At 40.1% G+C, this 21,895-nt stretch overlaps 1 protein-coding gene across 1 annotated transcript in view; it reads left to right on the forward strand.

Moving 5' to 3' along the window:
• LOC122808385 (alpha-tectorin-like) overlaps nucleotides 1-21,895 on the forward strand; it is a 209,722-nt gene that overhangs the window by 156,331 nt on the left and 31,496 nt on the right. The window contains exons 9-11 of the mRNA XM_044079351.1: nucleotides 774-1,372; nucleotides 10,547-11,111; nucleotides 18,377-18,975. Of these exons, the coding sequence (XP_043935286.1) occupies nucleotides 774-1,372; nucleotides 10,547-11,111; nucleotides 18,377-18,975 (1,763 nt within the window). The remainder of the gene's footprint in view (nucleotides 1-773; nucleotides 1,373-10,546; nucleotides 11,112-18,376; nucleotides 18,976-21,895) is intronic.

The raw sequence follows: 21,895 nt of genomic DNA on the forward strand, positions 1-21,895 counted from the left end.
CATGAGAGGACAAGATTATCTGCTGTGGCGACCCCTAACCTCTAAGTAACTACTTACTGTTTCATTTTGTCATCCTGTCAGGTAAACAAAATAAATGTTTTAACGAGACAACCAGGCACTCCGTTTTCTTCTTTGACCATATAAATATGTTTATTCAGGTAGAAACATCAACAGTGGTAAGCGCTTTCACTAAAAAGCTTCATCAGACCATCTAACAAAAATCAGTTACATCTCATTTTATACAAAACTCAAATCTCTGTAACCCAATCATACGCATGAGCAATTAAAACCCAATTAACTTAAAGGCATATAATACAATACTAAAAAGACCATCCTTTATTAGGATTGTTCATATTTCTACCTGAATAAACATATATTTTTATGGTCAAAGAAGAAAATGGAGTGCCTGGCTGTCTCGTTCCTGCATTTTATTGTGGATTATTGATTTTATTGATTCTTGGCAATGGGACATTTACCCTGTGGAGTACTATTTATTTTATTGTAAAATAAATGTTTTGCTGATTACTTATGATTAACCATTAACATAAAATACTGTTGCTCTATTAATACATAATTCAAAGTTACTACACTATCACCTGTTATTTTTATAAGAAACTCGGTAGGTATTTTTACAAATCCAGAACTTATTAATGAAATCAGATAATTAATTCTATTAGTTATTATTCTGTTTTTGATATGGTGGTTCACATAATAACTTACTGAACTAAAAGAGAGCATTAAGTGGTACAACATTTTTGCATTTATTATTACAGAGATCACATGCCCAGAAAACAGCCATTATGAGTCGTGTGCTACTGCCTGCCCTGCAAGTTGTGCAGATTCAACGGCCCCTCTGTACTGCGATCAGCCCTGCAGGGAGAGCTGTGTTTGTAATAATGGCTATATTCTAAGTGGAGGAAGATGCATTCCTTTGAATCAGTGTGGCTGTCTTTATCAAGACCACTACTTTAGTATCGGAGAAGAACTCATTCTAAATGAAGACTGCTCTGCTAAATGTAGATGCACAAATGCCGATATTGGAATGCAATGTCAAAGCTATCAATGCTCTATGTATGAAGATTGCAAGATAATGAATGGTGTCCGTGGCTGCTACCCACTGCAGTATGGAACATGCTGGGTATCAGGTGATCCCCATTATAGTACTTTTGATCAGCTTTACTTTGATTTCCAAGGAACATATACATACACCCTGAGCAAATACTGTGGAATATCAGACAGCCTTACGAACTTCTCCATCAGTGTAACAAATGACAATAGAGGAAGTACAAGTGTGTCATGGACTCGGCAAGTGCAACTCAGCATCTATAATCATGAAATAAAGATGTCTGTTGGAGAGTATGGCAGAGTGAAGGTAATTTTCAAATGTTTTAAATATTTTAGTAAGAAATAATTAAGTATCGACACTGCTGTTGTGTTGCCTTTCAAACCATCACTATTGGTCAGTGCATTCTTGACTTTAGTAGTCGTATTTTGAAATAATCTTTGATCAGCAAAGGTTGCAGTTCTAAAAAAAGTAACTGCTAAATGAAAAAAACAAGAAAAAGCACTGTAATAAAAGCTTAGAAAGTAACCAAGTCCAGTTATCTTTAAGCATTGCAAAATACTTCAGTGACTGTTTCTTGTCATGGACAGTAAGTTTTAAAGGTTCCAACTTAAATGTACATTTTCACAAAAGCTGTAGTTAAAATACACATTATTTATAAAGAACTGTAGATGAAACAGGCTCAGAGATGGCATGTCTCTCTTCTCCCCTTATGTTAGTTTAATAGCACACAATCCAGGTTTATGTACTTATGTTTTCCCTAAATTATCATCCTGTTTTGCTAGTCATGGCATTTTCTGGTGGCATTTACAACTGATAGCTATTATATGTATTAACTTCTCATTTTTTTAACACCAGAAAAGGGGAAACCTTGATAATCCTAATGAAAATACTTAGTCACCAAACAATCAAACAAATAATAAAAAAATAGGTGCAATTCTAAAATAAATAAGTACATGCATATTATGGAAAGAGAAGTAGTAAAGTATAAACATGGAGAGGCCATGAGAAAAACATTAATATCTGTCATGCTAAAGGCAAAACATTTCAATACATTTTACAGAGAGGTAACTCAGAGGCCCCATCTCCAATGGAAGTAATAAAGATGAGTCAGTGATAGAAAAAATCCTTAAAAAGAAGAGGGAAAGACATTTCTGATACAAAGTCTGAATACAGTATGACAAATACTGTACAAATGACTTCTACTACACCACATCTTAAAAGCAGTGCCATGTCTGAAGTTCTACACGGAGCATATCCTATATAATTTATGTTCAACCCCACCTATGAAGAAGAATCTATGTGGGGCAATAAAATGTAGATGGAAGAAGAATCCTTGACAGAAAAGTTAGTAGGAGGTGCCAATGGGTACTTATAACTTGGGATATTGTGGCTAGGGTACGAATGGTCATCTGGATCAATAGTGTATTATTAACCTATGAATGTATGACTATATGGACCTAAAAGCAACAGAAGGATACACCTATATTTCCAATATTGTATATCTTATTATAATTATATACATTTCTCCATTTAAGGCACAGTTGTCAGAAGCTATGTTTTAGATCACTAGATATTGCATAATTAAGACTCATACATTGTGAAATGTAAACACAATTAAGAACTGTGTTGTCCAGGATTTTTGGACATTCTTCTAGTTTCCTTCATTCAGTTTTGGATACCTGCTTTATCCTATCCAGGATCATTGGGGAGCCAGAGCCTATCATGACACTCATTGGCTGTAAGGCAGTGTAGCAAATCTAGATGGGATATTACTCCAGTACAGAATATACATTCATAGTGAACACATTACAGCACTCAGATGCACAGAGCTTTAATATTGAAGTCTCTACCACCATATTTCTATACTACTTCTCTAAAAGTTGCACACCTGTTCTTGAGAACTAGAAAGAAATGCTGCTGGCTGGTAACAAACGTCATAAAAGTGACGAATAATCAGCTAAGGCAGACCATTATATGCACTGTCCCCTCATGTAGCCAAGAAAGGGGATAGGGCTTTCGTTGTTTGTCTTTTTGACTTTTCCTGGTTAGGGGTCACCACAGCAGAACCCCAGTCCTCTAATGATTGGCAGTTGATTTTTATGGTGCCAAGTTACCAGCCCGACACCCAACCTTCAGCAAAGGCACGCCCATTCACTCATGCCTTTCGGAGGCCACTCAACCACAGGGAGGACATGCAGACTTCACACAGAAGGTACTCCAGCTGAGAATCGAACAGGAGAACCTCTTGCTGTGAGGCAACAATGCTACCGCTGTACCACCCACGGGGGATAGGGCTTTGGTAAAAATCAAAAATCACAGCAATAGCTGGATAAATTTTGACCCCACTTAGCTGACCATCACCTTAGTAATAAGGATTAAATGGGCCATATGACTGTGGTGGTAGATGGTCAGTAGGCAGTAGTGGCAAAACACTGCAAAAAAAGTTAAAGTGCTCCTGACTGAACACTAGTAGCCTATAAGATTAATATGATATTCTGTCTCTGCTCTCTTCATTTCTGCATAAACTAAACTACTGGAGTTAACTACATTATAATGGGTGGTGCAGTGGTGCAGCAGTTAATGCTGTCGCCTCACAGCAAGAGGTTCTCCGGTTCGATTCTCGGCTGGGGTGCCTTCTGTGTGGAGTTTGCATGTTCTCCCTGCGTTCGCGTGGGTTTCCTCCCACATTCTAAAGACATGCTTCTGGAGCATTTCTCCCCGGGCCTCTGCTGAAAACAGGATCTGTGGAACCTAGTCAGACTTTCCCAGTCAACAAATGTTAAATAAATAAAATAAAAAAAATAAAATATAATGTAGCTATTTTCACTTGAATAGCAATTCATATAAAAAGTTGCATCTTATAACAGCTTGTAAACTCCAGAAGAAGGAATCATATAGTCCAAAAGTTTGAAAGTTTTTAACCTGTAACCTGTTGTTTTTATCTAAGTCCATTTGACACTTAAGAGTTGGACTTTGTGCTGCCGGATCAAGACCTTTCAACAGTCATGGGTTTGATTCCCACAACCTCCATCTAATCCCTGGTTTGTCACTGATGCCGCTTTATGGAAAGAGGTAGTCTGTAAATGCTTGGCAACCCTTCATCCAAGCTTATATTCAAGACTTAAAAAATACCCTGGGATATCAAATCATGTCAGACAGAATTGTGAAAGTATGGGTAAGATTAATAAAGCCTCATGGGCAATTAGCCTAGTAATAGGTTCATAGGTTCATAGGTTCATACTAGGCTATCTGCCCGAGGGCATTTACAAGCCTAGCCCATCGTTTTGTGGCTTAGGCCACCCCTTTAGTATGGGGAACTATACCCATTATTTTTCTGTGCCTCTGTCGAGCAGTGACACTGAGGTAATCCCTGGGGTATATCTGCGATCTCCCATCCATTGGTCAAGATTTCTCTTGAACAAGGCCAGCGAGGTGCTCTGCCTCACATGTACCGGGATTTTGTTCCACAGCATAGGGAGTCTTTGGGTGATGAATCTATCCCTCCAGCACGTCCTATTAATAGCCGTGTCAAGGTTTAAGTCTCCGCCTTGTGGCTCTGATGGATCTAGATTTTTGAGGTGAAGCATATTCATCAAATCTGGGTTTGACATGGCCTTGTATGTTAGGCAAAGGTCACCTCTGAGCAAGCGTAGCGACTGAATAGAGCTGGAGTTCTTTCAGTCGGGCAGCATAGGACAGATTTTGAGACCCTTTATCCTTTTGGTGAGGAACTTTGTGGCCTCTCCAGCTGCTGCAAGTGTCGGGTCAGATACATTCCGAATGGGGCATTGAACTCAATCGTTGTTCTGATGAGTGTTGAGTAAAGGCAGACTATGACCTCTCTTGATCTAGATGAGAATCCCTTCAGGATAAGGTGGGCAATGTAGAAGGTCTTCCTAACTACTTTAGCTACATGGGTGTCGAATGACAGACTACTATCAACCTGGGTCCCCAGGTCCCTGATAACTTCTTCTGTGCTCAGTGGATTGCCACCTATTTGGTAGCTAGGGGTAACCTTGTTTTTCCCGAAGGGTATGACTATGCATTTTTTGGCATTTAACTTTAGGCCGTGGCTCTGGCACCAGTTATCCGTTTCTGTGAGACCCTTCTGAAGGATATCTGTGTCAGATGTGTTTTCTACTATGGCGCCCAGTTTGCAGTCATCTGCAAACTTTGTCAGCCATAACCCTCCTGTGTTTGCTTGTACTTCGGAAAAGTAATGTACTGCTAGTTTTACTTGTACTTAGGTTATAGGTTCATAGGTTGGTACTAAGCTATTGGCCCTAGGGCCTATGCAAGCCTAGCCATAACAATTCCCTGGATATTTCTTCCCACAAGATTTACTTCTCTGGACCCCTGTCTAGCAGGGTGACTGACACGATCCCCGGGGTGAATTTCCTATCTCCCATCCAATCATCAAGGTTCCTTTTGAAGAGGGCCAATGAGGCACTCTACTTGACATGTATGGGCAGTCTATTCCAGAATATGGGGAGTCTCTGGGTCAGGAACCTATCCCTCCAGCATGTTTTGTTCATTGTGATGACAAGGTTTAGATCCCTGGAGTGTGTGGCTCTGAGGGATTGGGATTTCTTTAAGTGGAGCATGTCCAACAGCTCAGGGTTTGACATGGCCTTGCATGTTACGCAGAGATCGCCTCTGAGTAGACGATATGCCACAGAGTATAGCTGGAGTTTTTTTAGACTGTCAGCATATGGCATCTACTTTAGGCCTGTGATTCTTTTAGTGAGGTATTTCTGTGGCCTTTCCAGCTGTTGGAGATGTCTTGTGAGGTACATACCAAACGGGGCATTATACTCTATAATGGGTCTAATGAGAGATGATTACAGTGGGACAATGACCTCCTTTTGTCTGAATGAAAAGCCCTGAGTGATGAGATGTGCCACATAGAAGGATTTCCTGACTGTTGTGGTGATGTGGTTATCGAAAGTGGGACCACTGTCCACCTGTGTCCCTAAGTCTCTCATCACACTTTTGATGTTTAGTGTCCTGCCACCTATGTGGTAATTCATGGGTACATGTTTCTTTCCAAAGGGGATAACTATACATTTCTTGGCATTAAGCTTGAGCCCATGGCTCTGGCACCAGGCATCTGTTTCTGTAAGGCCCTTTTGTAGAATATCCACATCATTTGGGGATTCAATAATGGCTCCCAGTTTGCAGTCATCTGCGAACTTTGTTAGCCAGAGTCCCTTAGTGTTGGCCTGTACTTCAGAGAAGTAGATGCCAAACAAGAGTGGTCCCAGGACTGAACCTTGAGGTACTCCACTTGTCACTTGTCTTGAGCTGGATTTGGAGTTGGCTACTTTTACAGTCTGGGTTCTGTCAGTAAGCCAGTTGGCAACCCATCAAGCGATATAGGGATTTATGCCCAGCTTAGTAAGTTTATCTATGATTCCAGAGTGGGGGTGGTGTCGAAGGCCTTGGCAAGGTCCAGATAGGCTGTGTGGACCACCTTACCCTTGTCCACAATTATGGAGACTGATTTGAAGAAGTCAGTCAGATTCAGGAGACAAGATTGGCCCTTCACAAACCCAAACTGGGTGGGGTCCAGTGTTTGAAGGTTGCCAATGTCTTTGTTTATAAGTTCCATGATAATGCATTCCATGCCCTTGCAGATCAGGCTTGTCAGACTGATGGGACTGTAGTTTCCGGGATCCAAGGCAGAACCTCCCTTGTGGAGCGGGTTAACTGTAGCTGTGTGCCACTCAGTGGGCACGAAGCCTGAGGTGAGGCTATGATTAAACATGACACTTAGGTGAGGTGCCAGTTCATTTTGTAGTTCATGTAGTACACAGCCTGGGATGTCATCTGGTCTCATGGATGCTGTATTTTTAGCTTTGGTTTCTACCTGTGTGGCCATGATTACCGGAATTTGGCAATCTTTTGGTATTGAGATGGGCCCTTTAGGGGGTGAGAGGAGGGGTGAAGTTGGCAGTAAATCGATCTGCCAGGATATTGGCAATATCCTTGGGATCAGTATATTTAATGCCATTCTGTTATAGCTCAGAGCAGATCTGAGCATTGCCATTTAGATTCTTGATATAACTATAGAATGCCTTGTGGTTGTCTTTGGAATCTTTGGCAATTTTATTTTCGTAACTAGCTTTTGAGGATTTGATGAGGAATCTCAGCTTCTTACTGAGGCTGGTGAGGGAGTTTTTTTCATCCTGGGATTTTCCTTTTTTCTGCAACAGTGGAATCTCAGCTTCTTACTGAGGCTGGTGAGGGAGTTTTTTTGCATCCTGGGATTTTCCTCTTTTCTGCAACAGTTTCTTCCTTCTGTTGTATAGTTTCTTTATAGCAGGGGACCACCAGATTGGCTTCCTTTTTTTGGAGAAGAGCATCTTGGTTCTATTTGGGATGGCACGATTCATGCACAAGTGGATGTGCTCATACAGTGCCTTAGTGTAGGATTCTGCAGTCGAATTTCCAGATCCCGTCTGCGTGGGTGTCGTGAAGTTTGTTACTTCTGACTTCAGTAGCATGAAGTTGGCTTTGGAGAAGTTTTTTTAAGGAGGTTTCCTTACTGGGGGGTGGGGGTGGGATGTGGATGTCAAGGGTGATTTGCTTATGGTCAGACCTGGCCAATGAGGGGGTGATCACTGGTGTGGAGCATCTATCTCCCATGTTGGTAATGACCAGGTCTAGGATATTGGAGCCCCTGGTGGGACAATGGATTAGTTGATCCAGGGCACTGGAATTTATGAACTCCAAGAACCGTTGGGAAAAGGAGTTGGTACTCGAGTAGTTTTCCCAGTTAATGGCAGGGTAGTTGAAATCACCCCGTATGAGGGTGTTTGGTTGTATCTTAATATACAATAGCCTATACAAGCCTAGCCATAACAATTCCCTGGCTATTTCTTCCCACATTATTTACTTTCAGAGGCATTGTGTTGGGCAACTAGCCTGGAGGTGTGAATATCCTTGGTGAATATGGACACTCCTCCTCCTTTAGTGTTCGGTCTTGATTTTGTGGCCGAAAAGTGTGGTAAGAATTGTAGCCTGGTATTGCAGCGGTGGTCTCTTGAGCCTTGAACCAGGTCTCAGTTACTGCACTGATATCAATGTTCTCCATTTTTAGGAGTGCCTCGAGAGAGTGCATTTTGAGGTTTAGACTTCTAGCATTGAGTAGCATTACCTTCAGATTTTGCATGCTTGTATCTGTTACGGTGGTAGTTTTATCCTTTGAGCCTTGCCTAAAAAAGGCACTATAGGGGTGGCAAGAGCTTTAGCCAGTAACCTAAATCCCAGGGGTGACAGGTGCAGACCATCTCTGGCAAAGCATTGTGGTTTGTCGATCATGTCTTCCCAGGCAGACAAATACTGGATCCCCTTTGAATGACACCAGAAGCTTAGCCAATTGTTGAAGTCAATCATTTTGTCCTTATACTGTGGTATTGTCATTCTGGGCAAAGGCAGGATGCTGCTCAGGGCTAGGGTCATACCTGTCTGGGTCACATGATCCAAGAGCTCTGTTCCATGTCTCTTTTCATGTAGTCCAGGGAGGTACGTCTCAAGTCATTCACTCCAGCATGGACAATGACAGAGTCGTATTCGTACTTGTTGTGGAGTGACTTGAGTGCATGCGTTGTTTACTTAGTTCATTCATCCATATGGATTTTTACAGATAAGTATCTTTTTTGTCTTTTCTATATGTACTGCCATTCTGCTTTTTGAATTCTCTTCAGTACTTCCCCATGGAATCTCCCGTTTACAAATAATGCAGAGTCAAATCCCATTCAGCCTGCTATGTAATACTCTTGTGTCAAACAGTTTCCAGAACTTGCCTATGTGACACTTCCTTAATAAACATGCAGTCAAGATCCTAATGATCCCAGCTCCCTAGTAGATTAACATGACAACACCTGAAAACTTTTTTGCTAGCCAGATGTGATATGAATGAATGACAAGGTTTAGTAGCATTATGAGACACCACTGTTACACAAATATAGTTTTACTTCCTGTGTAATACTTAAAGGGCAGATCTGTAGCAATGTCAAAATATTTGTACATCTTCCTCTCAACCATCCTCTGGGCACTGTTTGCTCAATGCAGCATCTGCCAGGTGACACTTCTTTACCTATATGATCCTGCCCCCATGGTAAGAGAAATCCCTGAGATTCCCTTGCTCAATCTATCTTATAATGTTAAGATTCGCTTTTAGAGATGGAAAGCTGGTTGTGGATGCCCTGCCTCTGCACCAGTGGGCTGCCTTCCTTCAGGCAGGTAGTATTGTATGTTACCGATACATGTAATCTTGCATGAATTGTAGAAGGAGTCAGTTTTGGACACATTGTAAGAAGAGCATGTTTGGCTAACATTAAAGATTGAAACAACACTAATTTCATGAACGTTAATCATACTTTGACTTAGGCAAGGGGTCCATTCCTAACATGGTATTAGAAACCCAAAAGACTTGGAGAAATTAAACTGAGAGAGATCCCAGAGGTGCTCTGGCCCAATATATCTTATAATATTAAGATTTGCTTTTAAAGATGGAAGGTTGAATATGGATGCCCTGCCTTTGCATGAGTGGGATGCCTTCCCAGAACTTTAATGTTGTCTGCCCCTTGCTTCCTTATCATCTTAACTAAATTTGTGCATGGGTCCCAGAAAGACACAAACATACACACACAGGCATCAACAGTGAACACTTCTATTCATATCAGGTCCCCTGAAAGTGCAGTATTACCAGCATCTGACCTCACAAATGATAAACTGCATCCAGGTTCCTCCATTGCTAACAAAAGAGATGTGTAACTTCTCCAGTATTTAGACTTCTTCAGAAGACCTACATAGCTGGCCATTTTGATAAAGGATGACCAAGTGGAATATTTGTGGACAGATCAACTCTTGGAACTACAGAATGTAGTGTTGAGCTAATTCAAGGAGCAGCTGTCATTTCCCCATATACAAAGACCCTGACCAAATGGTTATGAATGGGCACATATCTGATAGTGTGCTGGTTCGCTAATGAGGGTTTACTGAGCAGATTTGCTATGCTGTGCTGATAAGACAAAGGTAATATGTCTGAGATGAGAGCTGTATCAGTCACTGGCATGTTTATTGGACCATAATAAGGGGAGGTTTGTGTGGGCTGGAGGAGGGGCGGGTAGTAGCTATGCAGGCATTCAGAAAGATCGTATTTGGTACATGTGTGCAGGATATATGTATGCAGCCCTGTTTCTGGGTATTTTGTTGTAGGTGACATGATTTAGTGATAAACTGGTATCAATAAATGAGTGTCACTCATTCATATCTAACCTTTTTGTTGCCATCTAATTCTTTCACTTATTGTTTTTAAACCTGCAAGACCCCAAATGGTATAGGGTTTGTAGTACTTTAGTTAAAAACAAAATGTTAATAAATTCCAAATAAATTATATATTTTACACTTCTCTTATAATTTTTAAATGACAGAAGAATTCAATGCATAAAGCTCTTTTTTATTTCATTGCAGGTTGATGAATCTGTTGTGAATCTTCCAGTTTTGCTTGAATCAGGTGCTATCCACATTTACTACACTGGATTAGCGGCTACTATTGAGACGGATTTTGGTCTTTCTTTGTTATATGACTGGAATCACTTAGTTATAGTAGAACTGCCTGGGACATACTCAGGGCAGCTTTGTGGCCTTTGTGGAAACTATAATGGGGACATCAGTGATGAATTCATCATGCCAGACGGTTCAATGGCTCAGAACGCAATCAGCTTTGGAAACAGTTGGATAAATCCAAACTCGCCTATTTCACGTCTCGCTACTAATGATGAGCCTGTGTGTTCTGCATATAGCAAAAGCCAATATAGCTCACTAACTCAATGTGGGATGATCACAAATGCTGATGGCCCCTTTAGAGCTTGCCATAGCCAAATTGATGGAAAGGCCTACTTTGACAACTGCATTTATGATCTATGTGCTACAAATGGAGATCGCACAACTCTATGTGAAGCAATAAGGTCTTATGCTATACAATGCCAGAGGAAAGGTGTAGATATAGAACACTGGAGGAACATCACAAGATGTGGTTTGTTGGCATACACTTTTTTTTGTACATGTCATTGCATCATATGCCAATGTATTTCTCTTACACTCTCTGATATATGACAGTTTATATCTCTTACTATATGGATGTCAGGCTTAGTTCTTAGTTATTTCTGTAATATGAAATCAATTCCTTTAACCATCATTTTTTTTTCATTTTGCTTTTGTATGCCTTTATATTTAGTTGTTGGGGAGAGGGCAGAGTTAGTATATATAAAGCTAAAGTTCTTGGACATGTGTAAAATGTAAACTAATTATCAAGTGAAAAAGTGTTTTATGTCAGTTAATTAAGTATGATTTACTTTGTAGACACTATGTTTATATATCAGTCAAGCCAGTAGAGATCATGAATGCTGTACCTTAACAATTGATCACAGTGAAAAACTGTCACACAGAAATCAAAGATTAAGTAACTCGTCTCCATCCCTGCCTTTCCTCTTACCTTTTCTCCACCGGTCACATGCCCTGCAGAATGCCTACATGGGTTCTGCCTTTACAGCCCATTCTGTTATTCCATTCCCTAGGTCTTCAACTCTTACTGTAAATCATTTCATTCATAAACTAAGAGAGCAGTTTACCCCTACAAATGACTGCCCGGGTCTTCTTCTCTTTCTCCTGCCCTATCTGTAAGAGTGGCTCCTTTACTTTCCCTTAGCATAATGATGTGCTTCCATATCCTTTCATATCATAGTAACATAGAAACAATGCTGGGCAAGTGCCTTCAAGGCTTGTAAGATGCCTAGCCATATACACCATTGAGTAGGCACACATAAAACTTCATGCCTCCCTTTTTGAGTAAGTAATCATGCTTGCCTCTCAAATCAGGCAGGGCTATACATAACAATCCTGGTGTAAATTTGTGTCTGTCTCTCCGATGATTTTGTGTCTAGTGAGAAGGGTTAGAGGTATTCTCTTCTCCCATCATGCCATTCCCATTGTAACTCAGTCACTCTTCTGATGGCTTTCCTCTGGATTCTTTTCATTAGGCCGATTTCTTCTCTGTGTGTGTTTCCCAGGTGGTGTACCCAGGGCTTAGAAGAGATGAACCATTGCGTATTTGCTTTATGAATCTCTCTTCCTGAGGATACATCCCAGACATCTGCCTTTAACCATGGTTCTCTTTTTCTGCTCCTGGGGTCCTGGCCATGTTTACCTAGTACCCTTAGATCCCTGTTCTATCTTATTTTCCAACAATTTTAATCTACTATCTCTTACTTTGTATGATTTTTGAGACTCATACATAGTACACTTGCATTTGTCTCTACTGAACCTCAAATGCCACCGTACTTTTCATTTAGATGGATTTTTAAACATTCCAGTGCATTTTTTCTTCCAAGCTCCATTGTTGTATTCAGCTTTGTGACATCAGCAAAGAGGCTTATCCTGATTTTCGTAACTTCATATAGGTCTAAAATAATGATACGTGAACAGCAGTGAATCCAGGAATAAGTCAGTTTTCCTAGCAACAACCTGTGTGAGAATTAGGCAATGCATTTGTGAAGTCCAGGTAAACCACATATGTAGTAGTCCTCTGTTAAGTTCTATAACCCCCTAATTTATCTGGACTATGTTTAACTAAGATTCCTAGCAGGAATAATCCTGTTTTTGCTATCATGGAAATAGCTGTCCTCTAGCAAAGTTACCACTCTTTCCCTTAGTATTCATTCTTTGACTTTCCTTATCACTATTGTTGTGTTAAAAGACATGCAGTGCCCCAACTTTTTCCTGCTCCTTGCTATTCAATATGGATGTCAGTCTTACATGCTTCCAGTTTTTAATCATGTGTGCCTTTAGCAGTGCTCTGTTGAACATCTCCACCTGTGGAATCTGCTATGTCATTTACTTGACCCCCACATACCCCCAGCCACCTTGCAAGAAATACCTTCAAACATAACCACTCTGACTATAAATAGAGATCATGTCCTGTCTGTACTCACTAAGGCCAAGAACACAGCCTCAGTGGACCCCAATAATATCCCAGGATGCCTCCTGAATAGTCTAAACATGACCTGTCAGAGCCATTGTAGTAACTATTTAACTATAGTCTTAAAACAGGCTTCATGCCATGAAAATGGAGATCTATGACAGTCATCCCTCTTCATAATGGTGGACCATCAACAGATCCCAGAAACTACTAACAGTTTTATGTGCAAAGCCATGTAAAAAAATATCATGGAAATGATCAGCAAAGACATAGGAGACCTTCAGACACTGCCTCCATCCCAGTCTGGCTTTGTCAAAGAAAGGTCATGCCTACTGAACCTGGTGGACTTCTTTGAGAATGTCACCAAGGCAATGGGTGATAGTAAAACAGTGCATACCATCTACCTTGACCTGACAAAGACATTTGATACAATACCCCCTCTGGCATTGTTAAAAACTTACAGAATCAGGCATAAGCCCCTATATAACATGCAGGACAGCCAGCTGATTCACAGATAGACACAGGAAATTAAGACTGATGACAGCACCTCCTCAAAGAGGCCAGTCACCAGTGGAGTCCCTCAAGGCTCTGTGCTGGGCCCACTCCTCTTTGACATCTATTTCTCAGAAGTCAAGGCTAATGTCAAAGACCTCTGGCTGACCAAGTCTGCAGATAATTGCAAACTGGGAGCAGTCATAGAATCCTCCTAAGACATTAACATCGTCCAAGACAGTCTAAAACAGACAAATGACTGGTGTCAAAGCCATGGTTTAAAACTCAATGCAAAGAAATGCTGTGCTTTAATATCTCTTTGATCAGTTAGTTTCCTTTCAACTTCATTTTAATGTGTTCTGGTCTCTGTATATCCTTCTATCCTAATGGTATCCACTATCACCCTTGACAAGGAGTGAAATTAAATATTCATATAGTACCTCTACTTTTTTACCTTGTCTTCCATCTCCCAGCTATCCTTGCTCATCCTGGTCTGGTCTGTTCCTCCCTTCTTCTTTTCTGCTGTATACATAAAAAGCCTTTTTTGCCTTTCTTGACCTTTTCTGCCCACATAGTTTTTGATTTTTGCTTGCCTGTCTTCACCTCATTTGTTTAACGTCTGCATACATTGCTGTATTCTGCTTCTTCAGCCTTTTTTCTCTTGAGTCTTGAGTGGCCCATCTTTTGCTCTAATTGCTAACTACATACTCTTGTGTAGTCACATCAACTTTCTCCTTTTTTTTTATTTGTTGTATTTTTCTCAAACCCTTTCTCACAATCTTTTGTATTTGATCCCTATCCATTTTGAAAGCTTCTTAACACCAGTTTTCCTACAGACTGTAAAACAATCTTTGACATTACTACGCTAAATTTCCATGCTGTCGTATGTCTGTCTGTATTCTTAACCTTCCTCCACAACTTACACAGTCCCATGATCACTGCTTATTGATACCTGGGCATTCCTTACCCCTTCCACATTGGTTAAAGCCATATCCACAATTCTATTATTTGTGATACAGTCCTGTGTGAGCTGGCTGAATCCCTCATTGGTCCAAGACCTCTGTCACTTCACACTGGTTCTCTAGAGCTTCAGATCGCCCAGCGTGGTCCTGACTGATTCAGATCACACATTAATACATCTCACTTCCTTGTACCTCACCTTTTATTCTCATGCTAGTCTATTTTCCTGCTGTGATATATTTTAAATTGTACCTCTACTGGGTGATGTGTTGGTTCATTTACCTCTGTTCTCATTTGACTGTCTATGTGATTCAAATATACACCAGATTGTCCATCCCTGTGAGATCTGACCACAAATCAATCTCGCTACAAGTAGCTATAACACAAGACCCCCCCCCCCCTTAGCAACAACTAGACTTAAAAACATCTACAAAGCCAATTACAACCTATTATGTAACAGCATAAATAGTTTTATAACCCCCACTGATGGAACAGACACCTGTGCTGAGTTATACACTAATACTTTATATGAGCACCTGTACAATTGTATTGACTCTGCTGTACCTGACAGAACCAAAGCAAGATCATCAAGGAAAAACAAACCTGCCTGGTGGACAACTGCCATTAATAGGCTATACAACAGGAGAAAGAAATGTCTGTCTAAGAGAAGGAAGGAACGGTCTTAAAACTGGAAACACACCCTCCTCAACTTAAGCAAATAAGACTCCTAGTGAAGTCCTCCAAAGCTAACTACAAATCCAGATTAGCTTCCCTAACTAAAGATAATCACAAGGCATTCTTTATTTACATCTTTAACCTCAAATGTAAGGCCCAGATTTGCACTGAACTTGTAGATAATGGTACTACATAAACAAAACCTGTGGATATAGCAAACCTGCTGGCTGACAGGTTTAGTGAAAATTTCACTCCTCTGTTCCCACCACATATACCCCCAAAGCAACACTAACATCTGTCCCCCACCTAGTATCTTCGAGGAGCAGGTCTTAAATGCCCTCTCCAAGGCCAAAAACACAGCCTCTAATGGGACCAAACAACATCCCAGGCTGTGTTCTACATGGGTTAAAACAGGAATTAGCATCACCACTGCACATGCTTTTCAATCACGACCTAAGCACTGGCTTTGTCCCAGCAGAATGGAAAACTACAACTATCATCCTTTTGCACAAAGGGGGTGAATCCATGGACCCAGGGAACTATGTATAGACACATTAGTCTGATCAGCGTTATCTAAAAGGTCATGGAATTAATCATTGTGGACCTTATTAACAAAGATATAGGAAATCTCCAAATGCTTGAACCCACCCAGTTTGGCTTTGTCAAGGGGAGCTCATGCCTGTTAAACCTGGTGGACTTCTTCGAGACAGTCACCAAAGCCCTAGATGAAGGCAAATCTGTGCATACAACCTAACTAGACTTAGCCAAGGCCTTTGACACAGTCCCCCTCAGGCATCATTGATAAACTCACCCAACTGGGTATCAACCCATATATTGTCAAGTGGGTTGCAAACTGACTCACTGATAGAACCCATACTGTCAAAATAGGAGAATACACCTCCACCAGCAGACCCATAACCAGGGGTGTTCCACAGGGATCGGTACTGGGACCCCTACTGCTCAAAATCTACTTCGCCGAAGTACAAGCTAAAACTAAGGACTGTGGCTGGTACATTTTTCTGATGACTGCAAACTGGGAGCAATTATTGGAACCCCTAGTGATGTTAAAATCTGGCAAGAAGGCCTTATGCAGACTAACGACTGATGCCAAAGTCATGGTCTTAAATTAATGCAAAAAAATGCATTATTATCCCCTTCAACAAGGGTGATTTTCCTGCAAACTACCACAGCAATAGCAATACCCTAAGTGCACAGTGAGTGGTGAGAGATTTGAGCACACAGATCAACAGCAACCTTAACTTTGACCACAGTGGTAAGAAGGGCATTTTATATTGCTCATCTGATAAGTAAGGGTATTGCCTCCAGAAAAAAAGAGGTTATAACCCCCCTGTACTCTTCCCTCATCAGGCCAACAACAGAGTACAATGCTCCCTTTGGTATGTTCTTTTCAGGACACCTGCAGCAATTGGAGAGACCACAAAGGTTACTTACAAAGAAAATTCAGGGTCTTCAAGATCTGTCTTATGCAGACCAACTGAAATCATTGTCACTTTATGCTATGTCATGCAGACTGCTCAGAGGTGACCTGTGCCTTGCATATGGAGCAATCTCTGACCCAGCTTTAATGGAAATGCTGCATATTCACAAGTCAAATAGCACATGGATCACTCGCTCAAAGGACCTTATCCTGGTATGTGACATCAATAGAACTTGCTGGGAAGATAGATTTGCCTCACAGAGGTTGCCCCACCTTTGGAACAAGCTTCCTATTCATGTTAAACAAACCCCTTGTTGGTCCTATAAAAGTGTAATTTGGGCAATTGGATGGGTAACCATTAATTCACCCTAGGGGTTCCACCTGTGTCCTTCTTGGACAGGGGCAATGGGTGCTGATTTTTGAGTCTGCTTGAACCAGACATCCTTGGGAACATGGGTTGAACCTGGCTAGGCTTGTAAGGGCCCTGGGGTCATTAGCGTAGTAACCTCCCATGATTCTATTGATGCTCTAGCACCTTGGACAACTCCCTGTTATGTCAGTTGTGTAGTGATTGAGCAAACTGAATGGAAGATCTATGTCTGAGGTTGTTGTAAAGCATATGTTTCTTTAGTGATGTATTCGTGGTCATGGTTCAGAGGATATTACATCTCAAAGTTGCTACAGCAATTCCTTGTAGCTCCCAAAGAGTGTGTCGATACACTCTCTACTTTCCCCTTTGTTTGATTACTTTCAAGTACTGTGATAGGGGAAGTCATTAGCTCCTGCACCTCATTTAATATGATGGACTTATTTTATTATTTGTTTGACTAATACACTAAATTTATCAATGTATACTCACCTCTTTCTCCACCTCCCCCTGTGTTTTCACTATGGTAACTTCCTTGCCCCTTTAATGTGATTTTGCACCTCTTTAGCTTCTTTTTTGACCTCAGGTCTGATGCCCTTCTTCTTCTCCGCTATCCCAGCTCTTTCTGAATTCCTAAACAACCTATAGCCTGGCACTTCTGTCCTACTGCATGTTGTCAGTGACATACGTTTATGTTTTACCTTCTGTATAGCTGTTTTAGCTTCCCCATCTTTCTAACTAGATTCCATGCATTACATAGTGATAATATTCATATGTCATCCAAGCCACCACTTTTGGTTCCTTTGTTATGTTCCATGCCTTTTTCTTCTTCTGCCTACTTCTTGAGTACTTTCTGTCCTCTTCCACTTCTATGGTATCCTCTCCTTTACTCTGTTTCATATAAAGGATAAAGTATAAGGGACATGTCTTTCTTCCTCAGGATTCTATAATGCTGTCCCTTCAGAGCTAATAACAGAATGTCTGCAAATACTTCTAAAATGTTAGTTTCAATATGCACTGTCCATTTTTCTACTATTTTGGTAATAATTTAGCTTGACATATATTTTCTTTTTAAACTGAATCTTAACTATCCAAATAGTTCTTTGTAGCCTCATAATCAAACTGAACTTTGATTGTCTAGCTGTCTCTCTGTAGTGTCCACAGTTTCTTCCTAAGGCTAAAAGTTAGCAATTTGTTTAAAAGATGTATCCTCCTGTCCTCAGACTATATTTAATTATGAAAAACAGAGACTTCATGGTCATTCTTAGTGCATCTGCAGAAGGAGTACACTAATCCTGGTTGTTCTATGTAAATAATTTGAATGACTGCTTAAATGGCATAAAATGATGATAACTCTACCTCAGTCTCACTATGTTTTGTTATCACTTACAGAACTTGCTTGTCCAGCAAACAGTCACTATGAAATCTGTGGATCTTCTTGTCCATCATCTTGTGCAAATATTGCATTTTCGTCCAGTTGCCAAACACCATGTACAGAAGTCTGCCAGTGTGACAATGGGTTTGTTCTGAGTGGCAATGAATGTGTGCCACTTGTGCAGTGTGGCTGCACATACAACGGTGTGTATTACAGAGCAGGGGAGACCTTCTGGAATGGACCAAATTGTGAACAGAAGTGCTACTGTAATGTAACTACACACACGGTGCAGTGCTCCTCATCTTCCTGTGCACCTGGAGAAGTCTGTGATGTTACAGATGGAGTCCGTAGCTGTCGCAAGCTCCCAGATGGTGTGTGCTGGGCTGCTGGAGATCCCCATTATATGACATTTGATGGGCAGAGATATGATTTCCAAGGTAACTGTACATATGTCTTGGCTGAGCTTTGTAATTCAACTGAAGCCACAGACTATTTTCGAGTGGAGGCAGCAAATGAAAACTGGGCTGGTCTTCAAGTTTCAGTTGTGGCTGAAGTCTTCATATTTGTACACAACACATGGATACAATTTCAGAGAGGCTGGCCTGGAACAGTGAAGGTAACTGCACACAGATTTATTTTAACTAATGGTATCTCTTTACAAGATCACATCAGTGAAATTATGTTATAAAAATTACAGTCAATATATTGCCTTAAATGTTTGTAGCATTAAGGTCCTGTCTAAAAAAGTACAAGAATGCTAATTTTTGTTGAAGCCAACACTAATACAAAACATTATGGAAATAATGATTATCTTAATCATTTTTTTTAATTTTTTTTGCTTGACTTTGAGATTATTCTGTTTCCCCTATTTCCATTCATGTAACAGCAACTGATCTCTAACCCATTACTTGCATTTATTTTGTAGTTATCTAAACCATTTTTTGCTGAGGTTTTCTGATTATTAGCTCTATATTTCCATAAAGGTGATGAGCATAATAACGTGAACTTGGTCAAAACCCCCATTCATTGAATTAATTTGCCATAGAATTTTGACCTTGCATATGCAGTAAGTTCAGACTTGATTAGATTGTGGGTTACAGGGTGTAAGTGTCTTGCACTGGGGTTGTGGAAATGGTTGCTCTTAATAGAAACATGTTTTTGAAAAACTAATAAATTTGTTAGTGACATGTTTTGTCTGGCAAAAATGGTTTTGATTCGATTCTACAAAACAACTTTGTTCTTTCACCTTTCATTTTTTTGCCTTCTTTAGTATTTGTCTTTGTATTTCCAGCTATTGCTGAATATTTTTTTTATATTTGTTCAGGATTTCTTTTATGTATTCATTTGCTGATTCATTTGTTTGTGCTGAACAGGTATATAATCCATGCAGCTGCTATCCTCATGATCCACACTACCTTCACCAGTTTTGTATCTGATGGTACATATGTTAAAATCTACATTACTAGAAGCAGGTATAACATACAAAGGGTGATTGGTCATAAGAGTATATGACAAATGTTTGGATAATAACCAACATTTTTCACACTCAAATAAGCTTTATACTATCAAGATATGTGTCAGATTTATAATCAGTGGCTTCCCAGAATTTCACCCACTTTAGACTGAGTCCACTATAATCTTACTAACAATAACTGACACTTTCCCAAAATTATTTTGTCCCCAGACACATATTCATATTCTTTTCCAGATAGGGTTACTGATATTTCTCAATTATTTTACCATGACCCCCCCCAAAACGTGCACGCTGATTGGCCAGCGTGCACATTGTAAATCGAGTTATACTAATGGAAAAAGGTCCGGTCGCCCGGACTTTTTTCCATTAGTATAACTCTACTTTTAAAACACTGTCTTGCTATGTTAAATGGGTTTAACATAGCGAGACAGCTTTAAAATAAGCAACGGAGATCTCTGTTGCTTATTTTAAAGCTGTCTCGCTATGCTAAACCCATTTAACATAGCAAGACAGGTTTTAAAAAAAAAGCAACGGAGAAAGCAAGATCTCCATTGCTTTTTTTACTGTTTCGCTGTGTTAAATGGGTTTAACATAGCGAGACAGTTTTAAAATAAGCAACGGACATCTCCGTTGCTTATTTTAAAACTGTCTCGCTATGTCAAACCCATTTAACATAGTGAAACATAAAAAAGCAACAGAGATCTTGCTTTCTCCGTTGCTTTTTCACAACTCTGATGCACTGCGCAGGCGCGCAGTACATCAGAACTGCCGCGGATGCCAGACATCTGCGGAAGGGCAGTAAACAGGCATTATACTATGCCATTATTTAAGAAAAGTAATAGTTTCTTTTCTTAAATAATGTCATGGTATAATAGCAATAACCCACTTCTGGGTGTGGGTAATGCTGTATTTACCCACGGTTGGCTTTGTTTGGTAACCGTGGGTAAATCCAGCATTACCCACACCCAGGTGAGGGTTATTGCTATATTAGTATCCATTTACTTGTCTTTATTGTAATTCTGCCACCCTCAAGATACACTAGCATGAGGGGTGTGGCTAAGATGTAGACTGGTTGGCAGTATCTTTTCTCAGCTCTGCACTCAAAAGATATTTCTGACAGGAAATTGTAAAAACTAGATATTGTAGACAAACCTATTTTGCTGAATTACTTCTACTAATATCACTAAAAGTCTACACTGCAAAAATTTTGGCTTTAATCATTATTTTTCCTGTCAAAAAATAAGAAGGAAGGTATATGAATATACTGGAAATGATCTTTTCTAAGAATACCACACAGGACCAGACGATGAGAAAGGAGATACAGTCTTTATTAAATGCTATACAAGACATCAGTGAAATTTGACAAAATGAATACCAAACTGGACACTTTTGAAGAGAGATCTACAAAACAAATACAGCAACTACAAGAAATAATGACACAACAGAAGTCTCAAATAGCTGACATAGAGAGATCCCTAAATGATATTGAGGGCAGACTCTCAGAACAAGATCTTCAGCTACATTTTTTATCAAAACAAAATGCTTCATTATAAAATAAAATAGAGGATCTAGACAACAGGTCCAGATGAAATAACCTTCATATCTATGGGCTGCCAGAGAAAACAAAGGGAGATAACATGGTGACTTTCCTTACTACCTGGTTACCAGAAGTTTTAAAATTGCCTGAAGCTCTTTCTTATGGAATTGAAAGAGCCCATAGATCTTTAAGAGCTCCTTCATCAACCATCAAATCAAAAAATCACCCAAGATCAATAATAGTAAAGTTTTTTTCATCACAGGATAAGGAACTTATTTTAAAGACAGCATGGTCAACTTCTCCAGTTAAATACAAAGACAACATAATCAGATTTGATAATGATTATTCTGCTGGGGTTATAACTGCAATAAAAGAATGTCTCCCTCTGATAAAGGAATTGAAAAAAGGCAACTTAAAGTGCCCCTGCTGTTCCCTGCAAGAATAAAAATCTTTTTTACTGAAGGTCCTAAAACATTTGACACTCTACAAGCAACAGTCTCTTATCTTTCAGCTAATAAAACCTTG

The sequence above is a fragment of the Protopterus annectens genome, chromosome 8.part0 (assembly GCF_019279795.1).
Source record: "Protopterus annectens isolate FY-2018-M chromosome 8.part0, PAN1.0, whole genome shotgun sequence".
Lineage (NCBI taxonomy): Eukaryota > Metazoa > Chordata > Ceratodontiformes > Protopteridae > Protopterus > Protopterus annectens.